We start from the raw sequence: 20,090 nt of genomic DNA, 5'->3' as shown, positions 1-20,090 counted from the left end.
TACAATAAATCAAAAAGTTAGTGGGGCATTGTGGCACGTCCCTGTAATTTCAGCTGTTTGGAAGGCTGAGGTGGAAGGATCTCCTGAACCCAGCAGGTTGAGGCTGCAGTGGCCGTGAGAGTGCCACTGCACTCCAGCTTGGGCAACAGAGTGAGACTCCAACTCAAAAAAAAAAAAAGTGGGCAAAAGATATGATTAGACACTTCTCAAAAGAAGATATATGAGCAGCCAACAGATACATTTAAAAAATGTTCAGCCTCACTAATCATCAAAGAAATGCAAATCAAAACCACACTGAGATATCACATAACTTCAGTTAGGATGACCATCATTAATAACTCAAAAAACAACAGATGCTGGAGAGAATGCTGAGAAAAGGGAATGCTTCTATACTGTTGATGAGAGTTAAATTAATACAACCTCTGTGAAAAACAGTGTGGCAAATTTTAAAAGATCTAAAAATTGACCTTCCTTATGACCCAGCAATTCTCCTTCTGGGAGGAACTCAAATCATTCTACAAAAAAGATACCTGCACACACATGTTTATTGCAGCACTATTCACAATTGCAAAAACATGGAACTAACCATGCTGCCTATTGAATGTGGACTGGATTTTTAAAATGTGGTACATATACACAATGGAATATTATGCAGCCATAAGGAAGGACAAAAGTATGGACTTCAGAGTAACTTGGAATGGATTTAGAATCCATCATACTCAGTGATCTATTACAGAAACAAAGAATTAGTACCATATGTTCCCACTCATAAGTGACCCTGAACACCTATCATAATACTACAAGATAGGGATTGTCAGTAGCAGGACACTGCCAGGTGACGGTGGGCAGTGTCACATAGCATCACTAAGGTACCTGATCCCAAACTGGGTGAAGAGAGGATCAATGGGAGGCCCAGACTACCTATATGATAAACACTTACATGCCTAATCCTGAATTGTACCCCACATCTTTAAAATCAAACTAAATTTTGAGTTGGAAAAATAGATTAGTGAAAAATAGATTTAAGTGAATAAGTTATATGTAAAGAAAATATTGAAATGCAATTAAAATGGAACATTTTTCTAGGGTAAAAATAGCATTAACTCAGTCCCATTTTCTTCCACATAAAGTAGGCGAGATATTTCTGGGGGTTGAACAGAAAGGCAAAGTCACCTCTAAAATATCTCTAGATGACTTATGTATGTTGTGATTTGCCTGTTATAAGTACTTAATTATATATTGTTCCAAATTACAAATTAACTATCACTCCTAGACTTCTTCAGTTAGTTTGTGTTAATTAAAGAAATATATATAAACAAGTTTTAATGTTAACCTCAACAGAAATAAACATAACAAGGTAGTTCTACCTCTGTTCTCATCTCAAAATCTTTCCAAAGTATAAAAGTTGGTTAGAATTTTTAAAATTCACATAACACTTAAAAGTTTTCAAAAACTAACCTATTAACAAATTTATTTCAAAATCCAATTTTTTTCATTGCCATAAGTTTGTAAGTGAGCTAAAAGTATATCTGAGACATTCCTAAGGATGTCAGTAAATAATTGTTGCATGAAGAAATACTGTCATTACTTTTTAATAGCACAAGGCTTAATTCCTCTGCACCAAGTCTTTTGAAACTGAAACAAAGTTGTGATGAGGAAAACATTCATTCGGGGTTCATGGTGCTAATCCTATGGTTCTGATTCTTCCATTATAAAACATTCCCTTTCTTCTCCTCCTAAAAAGAGGAATAGGAACAGAAGATCCAAGAGAATAATAAACCATACTCTGAAAAGTCTCACTCTCCCAGTAAGGAGCAAATAAGAACTTGCGACTGGAATACAGAGATGTCATTGTCAAATGAGGAAAATGGTCTATGAGAGGCTTTCCAAGATAAGCGACTCTTAATTGACAATCTATGCTTGATTTATGCACAAACCCTCTTAAAAGTCTAACACAAAAGTAGAAGTTTAAGTTGACTATGAAAAAAAAAGACATTTTTCATAAGCCCTAATTGCATTAAATGGGGGTTAGTACATTAAATTTTATATTAATGCAGTGTTTCAGGGTTAATATTAACAATACTTTATAATTTTCACAATAGTTTACAAATCCTGTGAGGCAGTCTATTTTATTATCTGTACTTTACAGATGAGCAAATTAATGGTGAAAAATGTTAGTGCATTTACCAACAGTGGTTTCTGGAGTCACAAGATCAGAATCCTGACATTGTAATGTACTAGCTATGTGAACTTGGGCTAATTTTTTTTAACTTTTTCTGGTCTTGGTCTTTTCATCTTTGGAATGGAAATAATAACACCTATGTCATTGTGGTTATGGTAAAGATTAATATTGTGAAGAACTATTATATATGTATGCCCCCCACAAACAGAATTTATTAAAAATGTGTTTTATACTTCAGTCACCTTCAAAGTACTCTCTGTTTGATGCAATACACCTATCCAGATACTTTTCCACTGCTCAAAACAGTTTTTAAACTCACCAATTTTGATGTGTTTTAGTACTTCTGCAGTTTTTTGTTTCACCTCTTCCACATCAGCAAAATGTTCCTCTTTGAGGACTTTTCTCATCTAGAGAAACCAAAAACAAAAAACAGTCACTCAGGGCGAAATTGGGTGGACAGGGAGGGCGAGGCACCAGGGTCATGCTGTTTTTGGTCAAAAACTGCTGAACAGTCAGTGTGGTGTGGGCAGCTGTGCTTGTAAATCACCCATCATGAAATGGGTAAACACGTTGAAAGAATCTCCAAAAAAGAAAATTCACTGAATACTTTGCAGCAAAGCAGAATGCAGCCGCTCACAACGGTAGCTAATAGGTACACTGACGCCAATGGGTTCCTAGCAAGGGAAACCTGTACTACAAGGGGCCCACCCTCCAAGAAGTAATTCCTGTTTTTTGGGTCCCCCTCTCATAAATAGCTACTGTCTTGCTAGAAGGAAGCATTAATAGAGTTAATCTTCCATTATTTTCAGTGTTAGTGAAAATAGTTAATTTTTACACCCTGATGTAGGAAAACAAATGAGAACACATGCTTTGGTGTGTGTGAATATTATATGTGTCCCTGTCTTTTTTCGCATGCTTCTCTCTTCCCCTTGCTCTCACCCCTCTGCAACCCTTCCACACACTTATAGGTGAAATGAATAATTCAAGCCTAGAGTTAGTCTTTGTCTGAGATTAGCTTGGGTCCACCTAGTGTTAGTGTGCTTTAATTGCACATCAAGCACCAAGCTGGAAATCATTGTCAAGATCCTCTCCAAACCTTAAAGAATGAAAATTAAAGTTTGGCTTATCTGATATTTTGTCTTCCATGCCATTCCACTCCATGCTGATATTTAATGTCATACTTTAGGTGTGACACAGAATTTCTCTTTAAAGAAAAGAAAAAACTATATTTATGTGTACAGACACACACACACACACACACACACACACACACACACACACACACATTTTAACCTATAGCCACCAATTTGGCATCGTGAAAACAAAGGAGATTTACTTGCTTTTATCAGAATTATAAAAATTATGTTATAAAATCAAAATCAGTTCTTCAAATTTAGTTTTAAGCTAAAAGTCAGTAACCACATTTTTAAAATCTTGACACCTATAAGCTATATTAAAGATTTTTACATAGAATGTTAAGGATGTGTTAAAGGTTTAGAGGAAGACTATTTATTTTCATATGCACTTCTTATGTTCTTAAGAGAATGCAAATCATTTTGTACTTAGAGACAGATGCTCTGAGAAACTGAAAAAAATTAAAACACTGCATAAAGATGTGACATTTTAAAAAGTTTTCTCTCCTTCCTCTTGTTTCTATGTAGAACTAGTAAAATACCATTTAAAAGTGTATTCAGAATGGTGACAATTTAGATAGTAAGGATCAACATGAATTACAGGAATTAATTTTACAAAGTTTGGCGGTTTAGAACAAATAATTTTTCATGTTCTAGTCCTTTGTAGCACCTGGTTCCTTACTCACGCAACAAGGACAAAGGCATGTAAATATTCAAGGTATAGTGAGAAGATGTGGCAAAACTGGTGAGAAGTGTGTGATCCACAACTCTTGAAAGTTCATTTTGCTATTTGAAATATAATCTGTCCTTAAAGTAAGAAATCAGGTTTTTAGCTCAAAGTTCACAATCTATATCTTACATGCTGTGCAAACTTGGAATGATTTGCATTTTCCAGAGTACTTTCAAAATACACATTACAAAACTACTTTTGCCAGTCAAAGAAATACCATAATGTTTTTGAATATCTAATATGATTTTACTTTTTTTGAACAAGACTTTTTATCTTTTTAAGGTATTAAGGTAATGAAGGTAGTGGTGAGATGTGTGTTTCTCTTTTAAGTTAATATTTCTGTGGAAGTTCTCAGTGTACAACAGTCTACTCTTTATATTATATCTTTTAGAACTCAAGTGAATCTGGTTTATATGATAAATTTTAGATTTAAAGAAAAAAGCAATCATGAAAACAGAAGTAAAAGCTGTCAACTGATTAGTTGGAATTATTTTTGCACAGCAGGAACCCAGACTATATCCTGTCAAATGAAAATTTCTATTCCAATTAAATTTCCAATTAATGTGCACCCTGTTGTCTCTTAGATATTACTCCTGCCTGGACTGATAATTATGGGCTACAAGGAAAGAAGATTTCCCTAAATCCCTCTGTTCGCCTTAAGGCAGAAAAACTGGAAATGGTAAATCCTTTAAATTTTCATTTTCTTATAAGAAAACTCCTGGTATTCTCTCATTATATGAGAAGATAAAGCACTGGAGTCATTAGTCACTTGAAATTACTTATTTGTAATTATATGGATAGCAGTTTGGTTTTAAATTATTTAATTTATGTTAGAGTTTGGCAGTTCATGGTAGTTTACTAGCACAAAATAGAAATAAAACCTTTTGCAGCTAAATTCAGATCAATCATTTTCCTCTTCTCTGGGAGTAAGACAGATACGATGTTTTATAATCTACAATCAAAGGAAACATGGAAAAAATTGCAACAAAATATTTTGGGCTTCATAGGTAATAGCAGTAAGTGCAATGAAGTGATACTCCAGTACTCAATTTTTTTGTAAAGTAAAGGGAAACTGAATTCTAAAGAACAAAATAGTCAGATGCCTAACTATATATAAAAAGATGATAGCAGTATACTAAGGCACCCAAAAATAGTCTTGAGAAGAGTGAAACATTGAGACTTTCTATATGTAAAAGAAACTTAAAATGATTAAAAAAGAAAAATTAAAGGCAGAAAATCACTTGAAAATTTATCAGGTTAGAAGGGATCTGATAGGAAAAATGTGCTACTTTTTTTGTTAATGTACAATGGATATAGTGCTGAAGGTCTTCAACCTCTGTCAGTTTTTGTGGGTAAGGTGTTTTTGCATTTAAGGGAGAGTATGAAAATGCATAGCTAGAATAATGCATACGAACTGTTTATTCTCATTTCCATACCTCTGGTTGGTCCTATAATAGTACCCTTCTTGTTGCTGATTTGAATCTTACCCATAATTTAATGAGTTAAATTATGACTCATACAGAGAAGAGATTTATTTGCTTACCCATCACTAGGTTTGTGGCTAAGACGCCTAAAACAAAAGACAAATTAACAAGAAAGAAAGCACACAAATGTATTTAATAAGTGTTTGACATGACATAAGAACCTTCAGAAATGAAAACCCAGTGAAACAGGGAAAATTGCATTTTTATGGACATTCGTGCAAAGACAAAAGGGTATGATCTGGAGGGAATTTAGCCTGTTTGTTCAGATTCTTCTTGGCGTCTTTGTGTTTCTTCTGAGTGTAAGGAGGTCCCCTCTGGAATAAAGGTCTTAAAATCTACTTTTAGGGGAAGGTCAACTAGGTTTTGTGGCTCACTTCAAGGGAGAAGTGGTGAAAGAAGGTAAGAAAGACTTTCCTGCTTCTGCTCTTTTCTCAAATGCCAAGGTGCCATATTTTGAGGCACCATCTCTTGAGCCCCATCATTCAATTTCGTCTCCTTCATCCAGACTTCTCTAACTATTATATATAGTTCAGGCCAATGTTGCCTTCTTTTGTGCATTGCTAGCACTCAATCACTTTGTAGTACCCTATAATATTCTGTGAATCTTGTTTTATCATTGAAAATATAAGCATCTTCACCACAGACCCTGTATTACCTACCACTGTTTAAATACCTGGACCTGTGCTCAGTAAAACTTTTCAATTACTTAGATCCTTGAGGTGTCTCCCTTTTATTTTCAAAATCCTGAGTATCTTTTGCTAACCTGTGTTCTTTTTTTGTGGCTAAAAAGTAAGTTCTGGCATAGTCTGCAATCAGTTAATGTTAACGTTTTCAAAAATAGAGTACTTGAGATATGTCTATTATATACTTAAACATGAATAATTATTCTTTTAATGATATTGATTTAATATACATTTCTGAACATACAAGATGTAATATTGTTCCTCTGAATGAAGGAGAAAATTTTCCAGCTAACTACTTTACTTGGAAAACTTTATTCTTTTACATGGTTTAAATTTTTCTAGCATATGATATTATTTTTGATCTGATTAATGTACTAAGAGAGTTGAAAATCTAAACTTATATTGAGCCTGAGAAGTATGGGTTGCTTGACTATTAAATCAGAATTCCAGGTTTTGGTTCCCCTTAAGCCTAAGCAAATTATTTTTGTAGAAAAATAAAATTACAGTTTTAAAGAAAGGAAACACAGATTCAGTATAAATTTAGTCTCTCTGCCCTTATTCTTTCATGACTTTACTTAGTAAAGCATTCTTTGTTTTCAGAGTTTGAAACTGTATTTCAATTAATAAATTTTTTTCTAAACTCCACATTAACTTCTGTCCACCCAAATTATTTTCTAAACTACTATAACTTTTTTGCATAGCTACTTTATTAATGTAATAATATCAGTACAACTTCAATTTGAAATAGGTTCTTCTATTTTAGTGCCACTTTGTAGACACATTGAACTTTATTCATTACATTTTTTTTTCTTTTTTTGAGTTGGAGTCTCACTGTGTCACCCAGGCTGGAGTGCAGTGGCATGCTCATAGCCATTCCAGCATCGAACTGCTGGGCTCCGGTAATCCTTCCACCACAGCCTTCCAAGTAGCTGAAACTACAGGTGCATACTACCATGCCCAGCTAATTTTTGGTTTATTGTGGAGATGAGGTCTCGCCAAGTTACCAGGGCTGGTCTCGAACCCATGAGCTCAGGCAATCCACTCACCTCAGTCTCCCAAAGTACTGGGATTACAGGCTGAGCTACCAAGCCCAACCTCATTACATTTTAACATATTGCTATTCAGTAATAAGTAAGCCCAATGTGATCAAGTATTTAGATGAAATAAAATATTTTTCTTTTATCTTCTATAAATATATTACAGCATCTAGATAATTTGCATTATAATAAGGTTTCATGAGAAAAGGATTTTGACTAATTAATTATTTTTTTTTAATTTAAAAAATTTTTTTATTTTAAAATTGTGGGATACATTTCAGGGTTAGGTATTCACTGTGCAGGTACCCTTGTTGATGAAGTGTACCCGACCTTCCCCAGGCAGATTTTCACTACTGTCAATCCCACTTCCCCATCTCTCCTTCCCTCCATAGTTTCCTGCTACTGTCAATCCTTTTCTTATAGTATTGCAGTAGTTGTTCAAGGTCCATTTATGAGTGAGAACATATGATACTCTGTTCTTTATTTCTGTAAAAGATCACTCAGTATTACAGACTCTAATTCCATCCAAGTTGCTGCGAAGTTCATAATTTTGTTCTTCTTTATGGCTGAATAATATTCCTTTGTGAATATGTACCACATTTTTTTTTAATCTAGTCCTCTTTTGATGGGCAGCACATTTGGTTCCATGTTCTTGATATTGTGAACAATGCTGCGATAAACATACGGGTTCAGGTATCTTTTTTATAGAGTGATTTACGTTCTTCCGGATATATTCCCAGTAGGGGGATTGATTGCAGGGTCCTATGGAAGGTCGATTTTTAAAACTTTTAGGAATTGCCATACTGTTTCCACAGAGGCTGTACTAGTTTGCACTCCCATCAACAGTGTAGACGTGTTCCCTTTTCGCCACATCCTCTCCAGCATCTGTTATTTTTTGAGTTATTGATGATGGCCATTCTGACGGGAGTTAGGTGGTATCTCAGTGTAGTTTTAATTTGCATCTCCTTGATGACTAGTGAGGCTGAACATTTTTTCATGTATCTGTTGGCTGCTCACATGTCTTCTTTTGAGAACTGTGTATTCATGTCTTTTGCCCACTTTGTAATGGGGCTGTCTGTTTTCTTCTTTTCAGCATGCTTGAGTTCCTTGTTGATCCTAGATGTTAGGCCTTTATCAGACATGGAGTTGGCAAATATTTTTTCCCAGTCTGTGGGCTGTTTCTCTGCTCTCTTGATGGTTTCTTTGGCTTTGCAGAAACTTGTCAGTTTAATGAGGTCCCACTTGTCTATCTTATCTCTTATGGCCTGAGCACTTCAGGTTTTGATCAGGAATTGGTTGCCAGTTTCAACTTCCATAAGAGTGTCTCCTTCGTTTTCTAAGGTTCTTACAGTTTGAGGTTTTACGTTTAGGTCTGTGATCCATTTAGAGTTAATTTTTGTGTATGGGGATAGGTAGGGGTCCTGATTCAATCTTTTGCATGTGGTCAGCCAGTTTTTCCAGCACCATTTACTGAATAGATTCTCGTCTCCCCAGTGGTTGGTGGTGTAGGCTTTGTTGAAGATGAGTTGATTGAGAAATTGAGGTTTTGCTTCTGAAATTTCAATTCTATTTCATTGGTCTATATGCCTGTTCTTGTACCAATACCAGGCTGTTTTGATTATTGTAGCTTTATAATAAAGTTTAAAGGCTGGGAGTGTGATGCCTTCTGCTCTCTTTCTTTTTTTTTCCTGAGGATTGTTTTGGCTATTCTTGGCCATTTATGTTTCCATATGAATTCCTATATTGTTGTTTCTAGGTCTGAGAATAATGTTACTGGTAATTTGATGAGTATTGCATTAAATCTGTAGATTGCCTTAGGTAGAATGGACATCTTAACAATGTTGACTCTTCCAATCCATGAGGATGGACTATTTTTCTACTTGTTTGTGTCATCTTTGATTCTTTGAGCATTGTTTTGTAGTTTTCATTGTGAAGGTCTTTTACATCTCTGGTTAGGAAGATGCCAAGGTATTTCTTTCTTTTTTTTTTTTGTGGCTACTGTGAATGGAATTGTGCTTTTTATTTGGGTTTCTGTTTGCTTATTATTGGTGTATAGAAATGCAGTTGTCTTTCGCACTTTATTTTATAACCTGAGACTTTGCCAAAGTCCTTTTTCAGTGCAAGGAGATTTTTGACAGATTCTCCTGGATTTTCAAGGTATAGAATCATGTTATCTGCAAAGAGGGATAATTTGACTTCCTATTTTTCTATTTGGATACCCCAGATCGCCTTCTCTTCTCTGATTACTCTAACTAGGACTTCCAAAACTATGTTGAACAAGAGGGGTGAGAGTGGGCATCCTTGTCTTGTTCCAGTTTTCAGGGGAAATGGTTCCAATTTCTGTCTGTTTAGCAGTATGCTGGCTATGGGTTTCTCGTAGATGGTTCTTACTGTTTTGAGGTATGTTCCATCTATGCCTAGATGTTTTTGTATCAAAAGGGGGTGCTCAATTTTATCAAAAGCATTTTCTGCATCTAATGGTACAATCATGTGATTTTTGTTTTTACGTCTGTTAATGTATTTAATTACATTTGTGGTCTTACAAATATTGAACCAGCCTTGAATCCTGGGGATGAAGCCTACTTGGTCATGGTGGATGATTTTTGAGATGTGTTATTATATCCAGTTTGCTAGGATCTTGTTGAGAATTTTAGCATCTATGTTCATCAAGGATATTGGCCTGTAGTTCTCTTTCTTTTTTGGGTCTTTACCTGGCTTGGATATCAATGTGATGTTAGCTTCATAAAATGATTTGGGGAGAGTTCCATCTTTCTCAATGGCTTGGAATACTTTCAATAGGATTGGTATCAGTCCCTCCTTTTATATTTTGTAGAATTCTGCTGGACCATCTGGTCCAGGGCTGTTTTTTGTTTGTTTGTTTGTTTGTTTGTTTGTTTGTTTGTTTTGTAGGTGGTTTTCTTATGACATAGTCAATTTCCTTGATTGTTATTGGTCTATTAAGAGTTTCAATTTCTTCTTGTTTCAACCTAGGGAGGTTGTGTGATGTCAGAAAGTTCTCCATTTCCTTTAGGTTTTCAAGTTTGTTTCCATAAAAATGTACATAATAGTCTCTGATAATCTTTTGTATTTCTTCAGGGTCAGATGTGACTTCATCTTTTGTGTTTCTGATTGTGTTTATTTGGGTTTTTTCTGGTCAGTCTAACTAGGGGACCATCAGTCTTGTTTATCCTTTCGAAGAACCAGCTTTTTTGTTTCGTTGTTTTTTGTATTTTCTTTTTATCTTTTATGTCCCGGATTTGGGCTTTTATTTTGGTGATCTGGATTCTTCTGCTGAAGTTAAGGTTTTGGTGGTCTTGCTTTTCCAGCTTTCGTAGGTGACTTGTTAGGCTGTTAACTTGTGATCCTTCCATTTTCTTCATGTGCATTTGTAGAGATATGAATTTTCTTCTTACTACTGCCTTCATGACATCCCAGAAATTTTGGTAAGATGTTTCTTCATTTTCATTTGTTTCCAGGTATGTTTTAATCGCTGTTTTGATTTTCATGTTGACCTAGGAGTTGCTTAGCATCATGTTGTTTAGTGTCCATGTCTGTGGATTTGGGGGGAACTTGGTTGGTGTTGATATTTATTTTTATTGCACTGTGGTCTGAGAAGGTGCATGGCAAAATTTCAATCTTATGAAATTTATTTATGTTTGATTTCTGGCCAAGGATGTGGTCTATCTTAGAGTACATTCCATGCGGTGATGAGTAGAATGTATATTCTGTGGTTATTGGGTGGAGTGTTCTATAGGTATCAATTAAGTCCATTTGGTCAAGAGTCACATTGAGGTTTTGGATCACCTTTCTGATTTTTTTTGTCCTGATGATCTGTCTAGGGTTGTGAGTGGGATACTAAAGTTCCCAGCTATGATAGTGTTAGAGTCAATATCTTTTTTGAGTGTGCCTAGAAGCTGCTTTATGAGAGTTGGGTGCATATATGTTTAGGATAGATATTTCTTGTTGATGGATTGAACCTTTTATCATTATGTAGTGACCTTCTGTATCTTTTTAAATTTTTGATAGCTTAAAGGGTATTTTGTCTGATATGAAGATCATAACTCCTGCTTTCTTTTATGTTCCATTCACCTGAAATTTTGCTTCCCATCCTCTTATTTTGAGTCTGTGAGTGTCCTTTCTGGTGAGATGAGTCTCTTGGAGACAATATATTGTTGCCTCATTATATTTTATCCATTTTACCATTCTATGTATTTTCAGTAGTGCATTTAGTCCATTCGCATTCAGGCTAATTATTGAAATATGAGTTTATTCCTGTCATAAGGTTCTTGTAGAGTTATTGTTGTTCCTGTTTGTTGTCTTTCTTTTGATTTGGGGGATAATTCATGTGTGTTTTCAATATTTTTCCTGCACTCTTGTGAAGAACGTTGTCATTCTTTTTTCCTTTTCTTCTGTGTTTAATACTTTCGTAACTGTTTCTTGTAGAAACACTAGAAAGGCAGTGTAAGATCTTAGGAATTGAATGTCTGGGAAAGATTTGACTTCTCCCTCATTGATGAAGCTTAGCTTAGCTGGGTAGGTTATTTTTGGTTGTCGTTGTTTATCTTTGAGATCTTTGAAGACTGGGATCCACGCTCTCCTAGTCTGAAGTGTTTCTGTAGATAAATCTACTGCTATTCTAATTGGTCTTCCCTGGTGGGTAGTCTGACCTTTTTCTCTTGCTGCCTTTAGGATCTTTTTTTTTAAATGCCTACTTTTTTTAGGCAAATTATTATGTGTCTGGGAGTTGGTTTCATTTGTTGTCTTGCAGGGGTTCTCTGGATCTCATGTTTGAATTTTCACATCACTGATGAGATAAGGGAAGTTTTCTTGAATGATTTCATGGAATGTTTGTTTCAGGGTGGTCTCTGTCTCTCTTTCTGCCTCAGGAAGTTCAATTGCTCTTAGGTTTGGTCTCTTGAAATAATCACTCATCTCTTGAAGATTTTGTTCTTTTTAAGTTTCTTTTCTATGTTTTGACAGTTTGAGTTAGTATATATACATACATATGTACATATACACACACATATATATACATGCATATACTTACAGACATATGTATACATACATATGTACATATAGCATTGTCTTAATGAAATATTTTGTTATACTGGTTGAAGTATACAGTTTTATATCAGGATATACTAGAAAATTATTAACACTGAACTAGTAACTTGTTAATTTCTTTCTATAAAATGGATTTACAATTGCCTTTTTTCATGAATACTCTGAAAATGATTTGATATACAGATATTTGAATGTAATTTCACCGTAGTTATTTGTAATGATAACTTTTTTCAAAGTACTTTTACAAATACTAAGTGTCTCATTTTGATCCTCAAGTTCTGAGATTCTTTCTTCTGTGTGGCTCATTCTGCTTTCCATGCTTATTAGTTTGTTATTTATTTCAATCACAACATTCTTTACTGCTGTTATGTCAGTTATCAACTCCTTCCTATTTTCCTCTCGTCTCTCCTCAATTCTTTTTATTCTCTCTATTAATGTCTTGATGTCTGGGTTTGTGCTATGTGACCAGTTATTCTGGGGACTCTTCATTGTTTGTGTTCTGTAGTCTGTTTCCTAAGTGTCTGACCTCCCAGGGGTCTGTGTGAGACCCCGTATTCTTCTTTTGGTTTTTCTCCCCACTCCCCCCGCTTTTAATTCTGTTGTTCAGGGATGGTTTTCTCAATCTCCTATTCTTTCCTTGAGAAAACAAAGTACTTTTACAAAAAAAAAGTGTCTCATTTGCTCCTAATGTAAAAATTATAAGTAGGAATGATAAACTTAGCAAATAGGGATAAAATTTATTACTTGGCTTGAATATGAAATATTATACCTGTACACTATCTGTATTTTTGTAGCTTCAGAAGATGCTTTGGGATACAGATGCCATTTTGCTGGCATTTACTTTTACCTATTGCCATTTCTGTAACATTTGAAGAAAACTGTAGTGAGCAATGGCATATTCAATGTCTCATTATAGTTAATGAAATATTCTTTGTATTAGGCTGAAAAGTATGTGCCTAATATTGTAAATAAGTGATTTTTTTTTATCCATCATTCAGACGTCAGAAGAACTTGAGGACATTTATTTGTCTAACAAATTTGTATTTTTGCTTCAGGTTAAAAGATGGCCTTAGTTATTCAAGAAATTATTTGAACTTACTTTTTGATCAGAAATAAATTACTTCCAATTTGAATTTAAGAGCTTCCCTAACTAACATGACACGTTGTATTCACCTAGAGCAAATTTTACTTTCTTTTCTTTTTTCTTTTTTTTTTTTTTTTTTTTTAGTCACAGTCTCACTCTGTTGCCTAGGATGGAGTGCAGTGGCACACTCATGGCCACCACAGCCTCTACCTGCTGGACTGAGACTGTCCTTCCACTTCAGCCTTCCAAGTAGCTGGAACCACAGGTGTGCACTATCATGCCTGGCTTATTTTTTATTTCCTATAGAGATGAGGTCTCACCAAGTTTCCCAGGCTAGTCTCAAACCCCTGAGCCCAGGCAATCCTTTGCCTTGAACTCCCAAAGTGCTGGGATTACAGGCTTGAGCCACCATGCCTGGCTTAAATTTTACTTTCAACAAAACTTCCACCTGTTACTAAGTTTAACTCTGGACCAATTTATACTGTAGTTAGTTGCATTGTGTAATTTTATTATTATTTAGTTTATTGAGCACCTTCTTTGTAGGTACTTTATTTGTATTATTTTTATAAAATTATTTTTATTTCTTTCCTTATATGAAAATGTCAACCATATACAAGTATGTATGCATTTTATATAAACAGTATAAAGAATAGTAAAAGAAATACACATTTACCCACCACCTAACTTAAAATTGAGAATCTTTGACATTGTCAGTATGTTTCTTGATCATGAATGCATATGCCTTCCTCTCCACCCAAAAGAAGGGAAATTTTGACTTTATCACTTGTGTGCTTTTTTAAAAAACTGATTCACTAAAATATTGTGGCATCAAAGAACTTGCTTATCTTCAACTTTATTTCAGGTGTTGCCAAGATTGTCACTTCTTTGTCTCCATCTTCTAGAAAAATGCTTGACTTATAGTATGTGCTGAAAAAATAATTGTTGGATTAGCTAATTGTTTTCTGAAGTAGTTTTATTAAATTTCATTCCAACTAGTTTTTTGTAAGAGTTCCCATTGCTTCACATACTTTATATTCATTCTTTTTTTTTAAATGGAGTTTCACTCTGTATACCAGACTGGAATGTAGTGGCATAATCAATAGTTCACCACAGCCTCAAACTCCTAGGCTCAGGTAATTCTTCCTCCTGAGTAGCTGGGACTACAGGCATGTACCACCACACCTGGCTACTTTTATTGTATATTTTTATAGAGACAAGGTCTTGTTATGTCGCCCAGGCTGGTCTCAAACTCCTGGGCTTAAACGATTCTCCTACTTCACCCTCCCAAAGTATGTGAGCCACTGCATCCAGCTCACATTCATTCTAATTGTATTATATTTTGATTTATTTCTATTATCTTATTTTTTAAATTTATTTTTGTTCTCCTTTTTGTTGCTGTTTTCCTTTCCCTTCTTTATTGTATCCTTTTGGTTGGATTATGTTTATTTGATTGATTGTTTTTACAATTTTTCACTTCTAACTTGATTGGAAATTATGCCTTTTCACACTATTTTAAAAATTATTTTCTTAAAATGTCAACATGGATACTTAAAAGTCTAAGATTAGTCAGAATCTTTGCTATTCTATAAACATACAAGGTCCTGCAGTGCTTTAACTTTGATCACTCTCTTCCCAACTTACATACTTATAATTTTTCATTGTTTTAGTTTTAGCTTATCTATGTTTAGTCTCACAAACTATGAATTATTATTATAATATTCATACAGTAAATGATAGTTCATATTTGCCCATGTTTATCATTTTCTTTATTCATTGGTCTATTTTGCATTTCTGACCTTTTGGAAATTATTTTCCTTTTTCACTGAGTAACCCCTTTAAATATTCCTTTGGTATAGGTTGGTTGATAGTAAACTTTCATATTTTTATTTTCCTGAAAAAAATTTTACCCTCATTCTTAAGAGTTTTTTCATAAAATTCTAGGGTCACAGTGATTGTCTCTCATATCTTTGAAGCTATTATTCTGATATTTTCTGGTTTCTGTTTTTGCTATTTTGAGAACTCAGCTTTCACTCTTTCTTTTGCAATGATCTATCTTTTTCCTACGAGTGCTTTTAAAGATTTCTTCTGTTATTGGAGCTCTATATTTTCACCTTGATGTGTCCAGGTGTTGATTTCTCTTATGTTATTCATTTAGGATTTTTCAGTCTTCCCAAATATAAGGATTTGTGTACCTTTGGGATTCTGCAAAATTCTCAGCTAGTATCACTTTGAGTAATGTGCCCCTTTAATTCTCTCAATTCTCTGTTAGAACATCGGTTAGATATTTATTAGACAATGTCACTTTATTTTCCATGTCTCTCTAATCTCTTTCGTATTTTGCATCTATGCTGCAGTTTTTTCAACTCTTTCCCTAACATTGTTTCTCTATTTCTCTGTCTCTTTTCAGCCATCTACTATTTCACATACCGATTGGGTTTCCAATTATTATTGTTTACCTAGTATTTTTATAATATTTGTTCTTAACTCTTATTCTTGATTCACCTTTTAAAATTTAAGTATGTTAAACACAGCTTATATCCTATGTCTGAGCATACAATAGCTGCAGTCTTTGGGGGTTACATTCTGTTGTTTGTTTATTTACTTATTCTGCTCATGATATCATGTTCCCTCGTATGTTGTGTTTTTGTTTTTTTTTCTCATTTCAAGTTCATGGAAAATGGAGTTTTGTCTCTGAGAATTTTTTAGTCCAATATGTAAAACCTCTGGAAAGGATTTACATATATAAGTTTGTTAGACACTAGGAACCCTGGAAACTAAATTCTCAGGTTGTGATTTCTTAATCTATAGAAGAACTATAGTACCTATCCTTATAGTTATGCATTCTCAGGAAAGACTTTTTTCTTTCATCCAAACCTAAGGAAAATGCATTCTGTAATGTCTTTGTAGGATTGTCTCCTTAGTTTACCATTTTACTAAGGGTGTTGACTTTTGGGGTTTCAGCATCATTTGCTTGATTGAATTTTGCCTCCCTGTTTTAGGTCCTAGGTGCTTTTCTTGTGCTTAAAGTTTATGCCATCAGGAATTAGCAGATTCTTCAGGCAGCCATTGTCTTTATGTTCAATATTCTTTGTATTCATGTTTCTTCATCAATTTTGATAACATTCTTTCTCCTAAGCTCAGCTAAGCATTTAAGGTTCTTGTGAATGTTGCTTATTATTACCTAGTAATTTCTATTTATTTATTTATTACTAGCTGGGTACACAAGGGTCTTCTCTGTATTAGCAGATATAAGACATAGTTATGTTTTAACTCACATAAATTCTAAACTTTTACTATGTTAATTTATGGATTTAAAAATCTATACTTAAAAAGTTAAAAAATAGAAATTATTTACTGAAGAAGTTTCACAGTATGTATCAAAATTTGAATTATGCCTATACTATTCAGGCAGTAATCCCTCACTTATGAAATTTTTCTAAGTAAATAGTTGGACAAGGGCACAAAGATATATGTGGAAGGCCATTTGCAATTGCATTGTTTGTATTAGTGAAAAATTCATGGCAATCAATAGGAGCTTGATTTAATAACACATGGTATATTTAAGAGCTATATTAACTGACATGGAGTGCCTCATATAATATATTGAGTCAGTAAATCTATATAGTATGATTGGACATAAATAAAAGTCTGAAAACTTCACATGCCAAAATATTAATAGTGGTTATTTCTTGCTAGAGAACTTTTTAGGTGTTAGTTACTTCTTTCTATATATGTTTCTGTATGGTTTGAATTGTTATAACCATAACAACATAAAATATGCAGTTTGAGGACACATCTACATTCTGTTATTTTTCTGCTTCTATCCTACTACTTTCATTTATTGTTATGGCAAATCAGGAGAGGTTGTAAGTTTTTCTAATTCAGTCATCTTAGATTATGAAATATTTAAATTTCTTTATTTTTACTCAACAAATATTTATTTTTTGCTTCCTTTAGATGAAATGCTGTATTGTATTAAGCACTTCAGTATTGATGGGGAACAAAACAAAAAGGAATTCCCTAGTCTTTATGGTCTATGATGGAGAGATTTAAAAAAGAAAGAAAATAACAGATAGCAAGAGCACAAAGCAGACATTAAGACAGGGTGATAGAGCAACTGGTGGGTACTTCAGATTGGTAATCAAGGAAGAGCTCCCTAACAAGGTGAAATTTAACCTGGGACCTGAAAGACAAGAGTTCTTCTCTCTAGGGAAGCATTTGAGATGTGAGGGAACAGCTACTCCAAACGTCCTAAGACAGGGTGGAGTCCAGAATATTTTAAGAAAAAAAAAAATGTGTTCCTGGGATAAGGTGATCAAGGCAAGGAGCAGTGGTGATCAAAGGAAGGAGTGTGGTATGAATGACATGCCTCATGGAAATAGTCAGATCATATTTTCATAGGCCATGATGAGGTTTTGGGATTTCATTCTGAGTTCAATGAAAAGCCATTGGAGTTTTTTGTTTGTTTGTTTGTTTGTTTGTTTGTTTGTTTTTTTGAGTCAAAGTCTCAGTCTGTCACCCAGCTGGAGTGCAGTGGCATGCTCACGGCCACCGCAACCTCGACCTGCTGGGCTCAGGTGATCTTTCCACCTCAGCCTTCCAAGTGGCTAGAACCACAAGCGTGCACCACCATGCCCGGCTAAAATTTTTATTGATTGTAGAGACAAGATCTCGCCATGTTGCTCAGGCTAGTCTCTAACCCTTGAGCTAAGGCAATCATCTCACCTCTGCCTCCCAAAGTGCTGGGATTATAGACGTGAGCCACCGTACCTGGCCTGGAGTATTTTTAATAGGAAAATGGCTTTGATCAGATGTGTGTGCATGTGTTTGTGTGTCTATATTTTTTAGCTCTTTACTGTTAAAAATTTCGAATATGTATATATGTCTGGAAAGTGATTTTGCCTAGTAACAACTAAATGGCAAACTGATAGCTATAAAAGCTTAACTTGAAGTTTATGAAACCCAGACATTCTAGATCAAAATTTGCATATGTGGTTATTATTCTGGAGAGGGTCCATGGTTCTTAACAGACTTTCAAAGATATCTGTATAATCCTTGAACAGTTAAGATCAGAACTTCTAATTTTGGCAACATTGTATAGGAGGGAATTCAGAACCCTCTCCTACCATGAATATAGTTTGAGTATTCCTTAGCCAAAATGTTTGGGACCAGAAGTGTTTCAAATTTTGAATATTTTCCAACTCTGGAATATTTGCATATATATATAATGAGGTATTTCAAGGATAGGACTCAAGTCTAAACACATTTATTTATGTTTCATACAAACCTTGCAAACATAACCTGGAGGTGATTTTATGCAATATTTTAAATTTGTACATGACACCTAGTTTGTGTACATCGAACTATCATAAAGCAAAAGTGTCACTATCTCAGTCACCCATGTGGACAATCTGTGGCATCATGTTGGTACTCAAAAAGTTTTGGATTTTGCAGTATTTTCAGATTAGGGATGCACAACTTTTATTTATTTTAGAAACAATGGATAAAATAAAGAAAAGAAAATAAAGAAATTTCTATAATGCATAGTCAGGTTTGAAAGGAAGAAAGAAAAGAAAAAGGAGAGATAAAGTAGAGAAATCTCACAACAGAAATGTTAGTGGGAGCACTGTGAGTGTTGACGTGTAGCTTAAAGAAGGCCCAGACTCAGATATTGAGGCTCAGTTCTAACACAGCCTTAGGCCCTTTTCAGATGAATCCTAGAACCAATATCCTTTTGTAGAGAGATGTTCCAAGATTATGGAAGGGCTGGCTGCCCTCTTCAAAAAATGACTAGAGAAATGCTCCCACTGAAGGGAAAATACAGGCAGAAAGATAGTCAGTACAAATGAATGGCCTGTTTACAAAAGTGAAAACCCAAATGGCAGTTAATATTTGAAAAGATGATCTCTAGGAAGATGAAAGTAAAACATAGGTGAGGTACAATTGCCTAGTCATTAAGAGGGCAAACATTTCAAAGTCTTACAATATCAGTTCACAAGGTTAGAGAGAAAGAGCTGAGAATTCGCATGTTATATTTGTGGACAGTAACTTTGGAAAGCAACTTGGCAAAACTGAACATGCTCGTATTTTTTTACCCAGCAATTTTACTTCTAGGCATATAACCCTAGAGAAATGTCTGTGCAACTACATAAGGAGACATGCGCAATGCAGTAGTACATAGAGCTTTTCAACTGTATCAGGTTATCTTCCTTGTTAGCCAGTGGTTGAATTGAACCTTTCCATCTCCTTTAAGAGTCAGAGTACAATTCGTCATATTTCTTTCTTCTCTGCCTTAGCATCCAGCAAAACTCCTGATAGTGAAGGCTCTGTCAGCCTGGGTCACTTAGTGAAAAATATAGAAAAAGAGAATTCAGCTAACTCACATCGGGCATGTAACGTTAGCAAGGAGAAAGTGAACCTTTGTCTTTTCCAAGCTACTAAGATGTTCGAGTTGAGGAAAGAACAGTGTAGTTAGCCTATCCTGACCAATGGATACAAGAATATTATTACAGCATTGTTTAGAAGAATGAATGATAGGAAACAGCCTAAAAGCCCATCAAATTAAAAGAAAAAGAAAGGATAAGTCAGTGGTTACATGATTTTTATCATCATCATATGGGAAATCAAAGAACAAGAGCCTCATGTATGAATCTGAACAAATTCACAATGTCAGTTTTAGAGAAGAAAAGTAAG

General features: G+C 34.6%; 1 protein-coding gene across 1 annotated transcript in view; it reads left to right on the top strand.

Moving 5' to 3' along the window:
- Nucleotides 1-20,090, top strand: part of STXBP4 (syntaxin binding protein 4) — a 195,686-nt gene that overhangs the window by 35,718 nt on the left and 139,878 nt on the right. Inside the window, exon 7 of the mRNA XM_008074470.1 lies at nt 4,630-4,724. Within this exon, the coding sequence (XP_008072661.1) occupies nt 4,630-4,724 (95 nt within the window). The remainder of the gene's footprint in view (nt 1-4,629; nt 4,725-20,090) is intronic.

Source organism: Carlito syrichta, unplaced genomic scaffold, assembly GCF_000164805.1.
Source record: "Carlito syrichta isolate Samal-C Ts95f unplaced genomic scaffold, Tarsius_syrichta-2.0.1 Scaffold316465, whole genome shotgun sequence".
Taxonomy (NCBI): domain Eukaryota; kingdom Metazoa; phylum Chordata; class Mammalia; order Primates; family Tarsiidae; genus Carlito; species Carlito syrichta.
The sequence above is the reverse complement of the archived record's forward strand: the minus strand, read 5'-3'. Positions and strand labels throughout refer to the sequence as shown.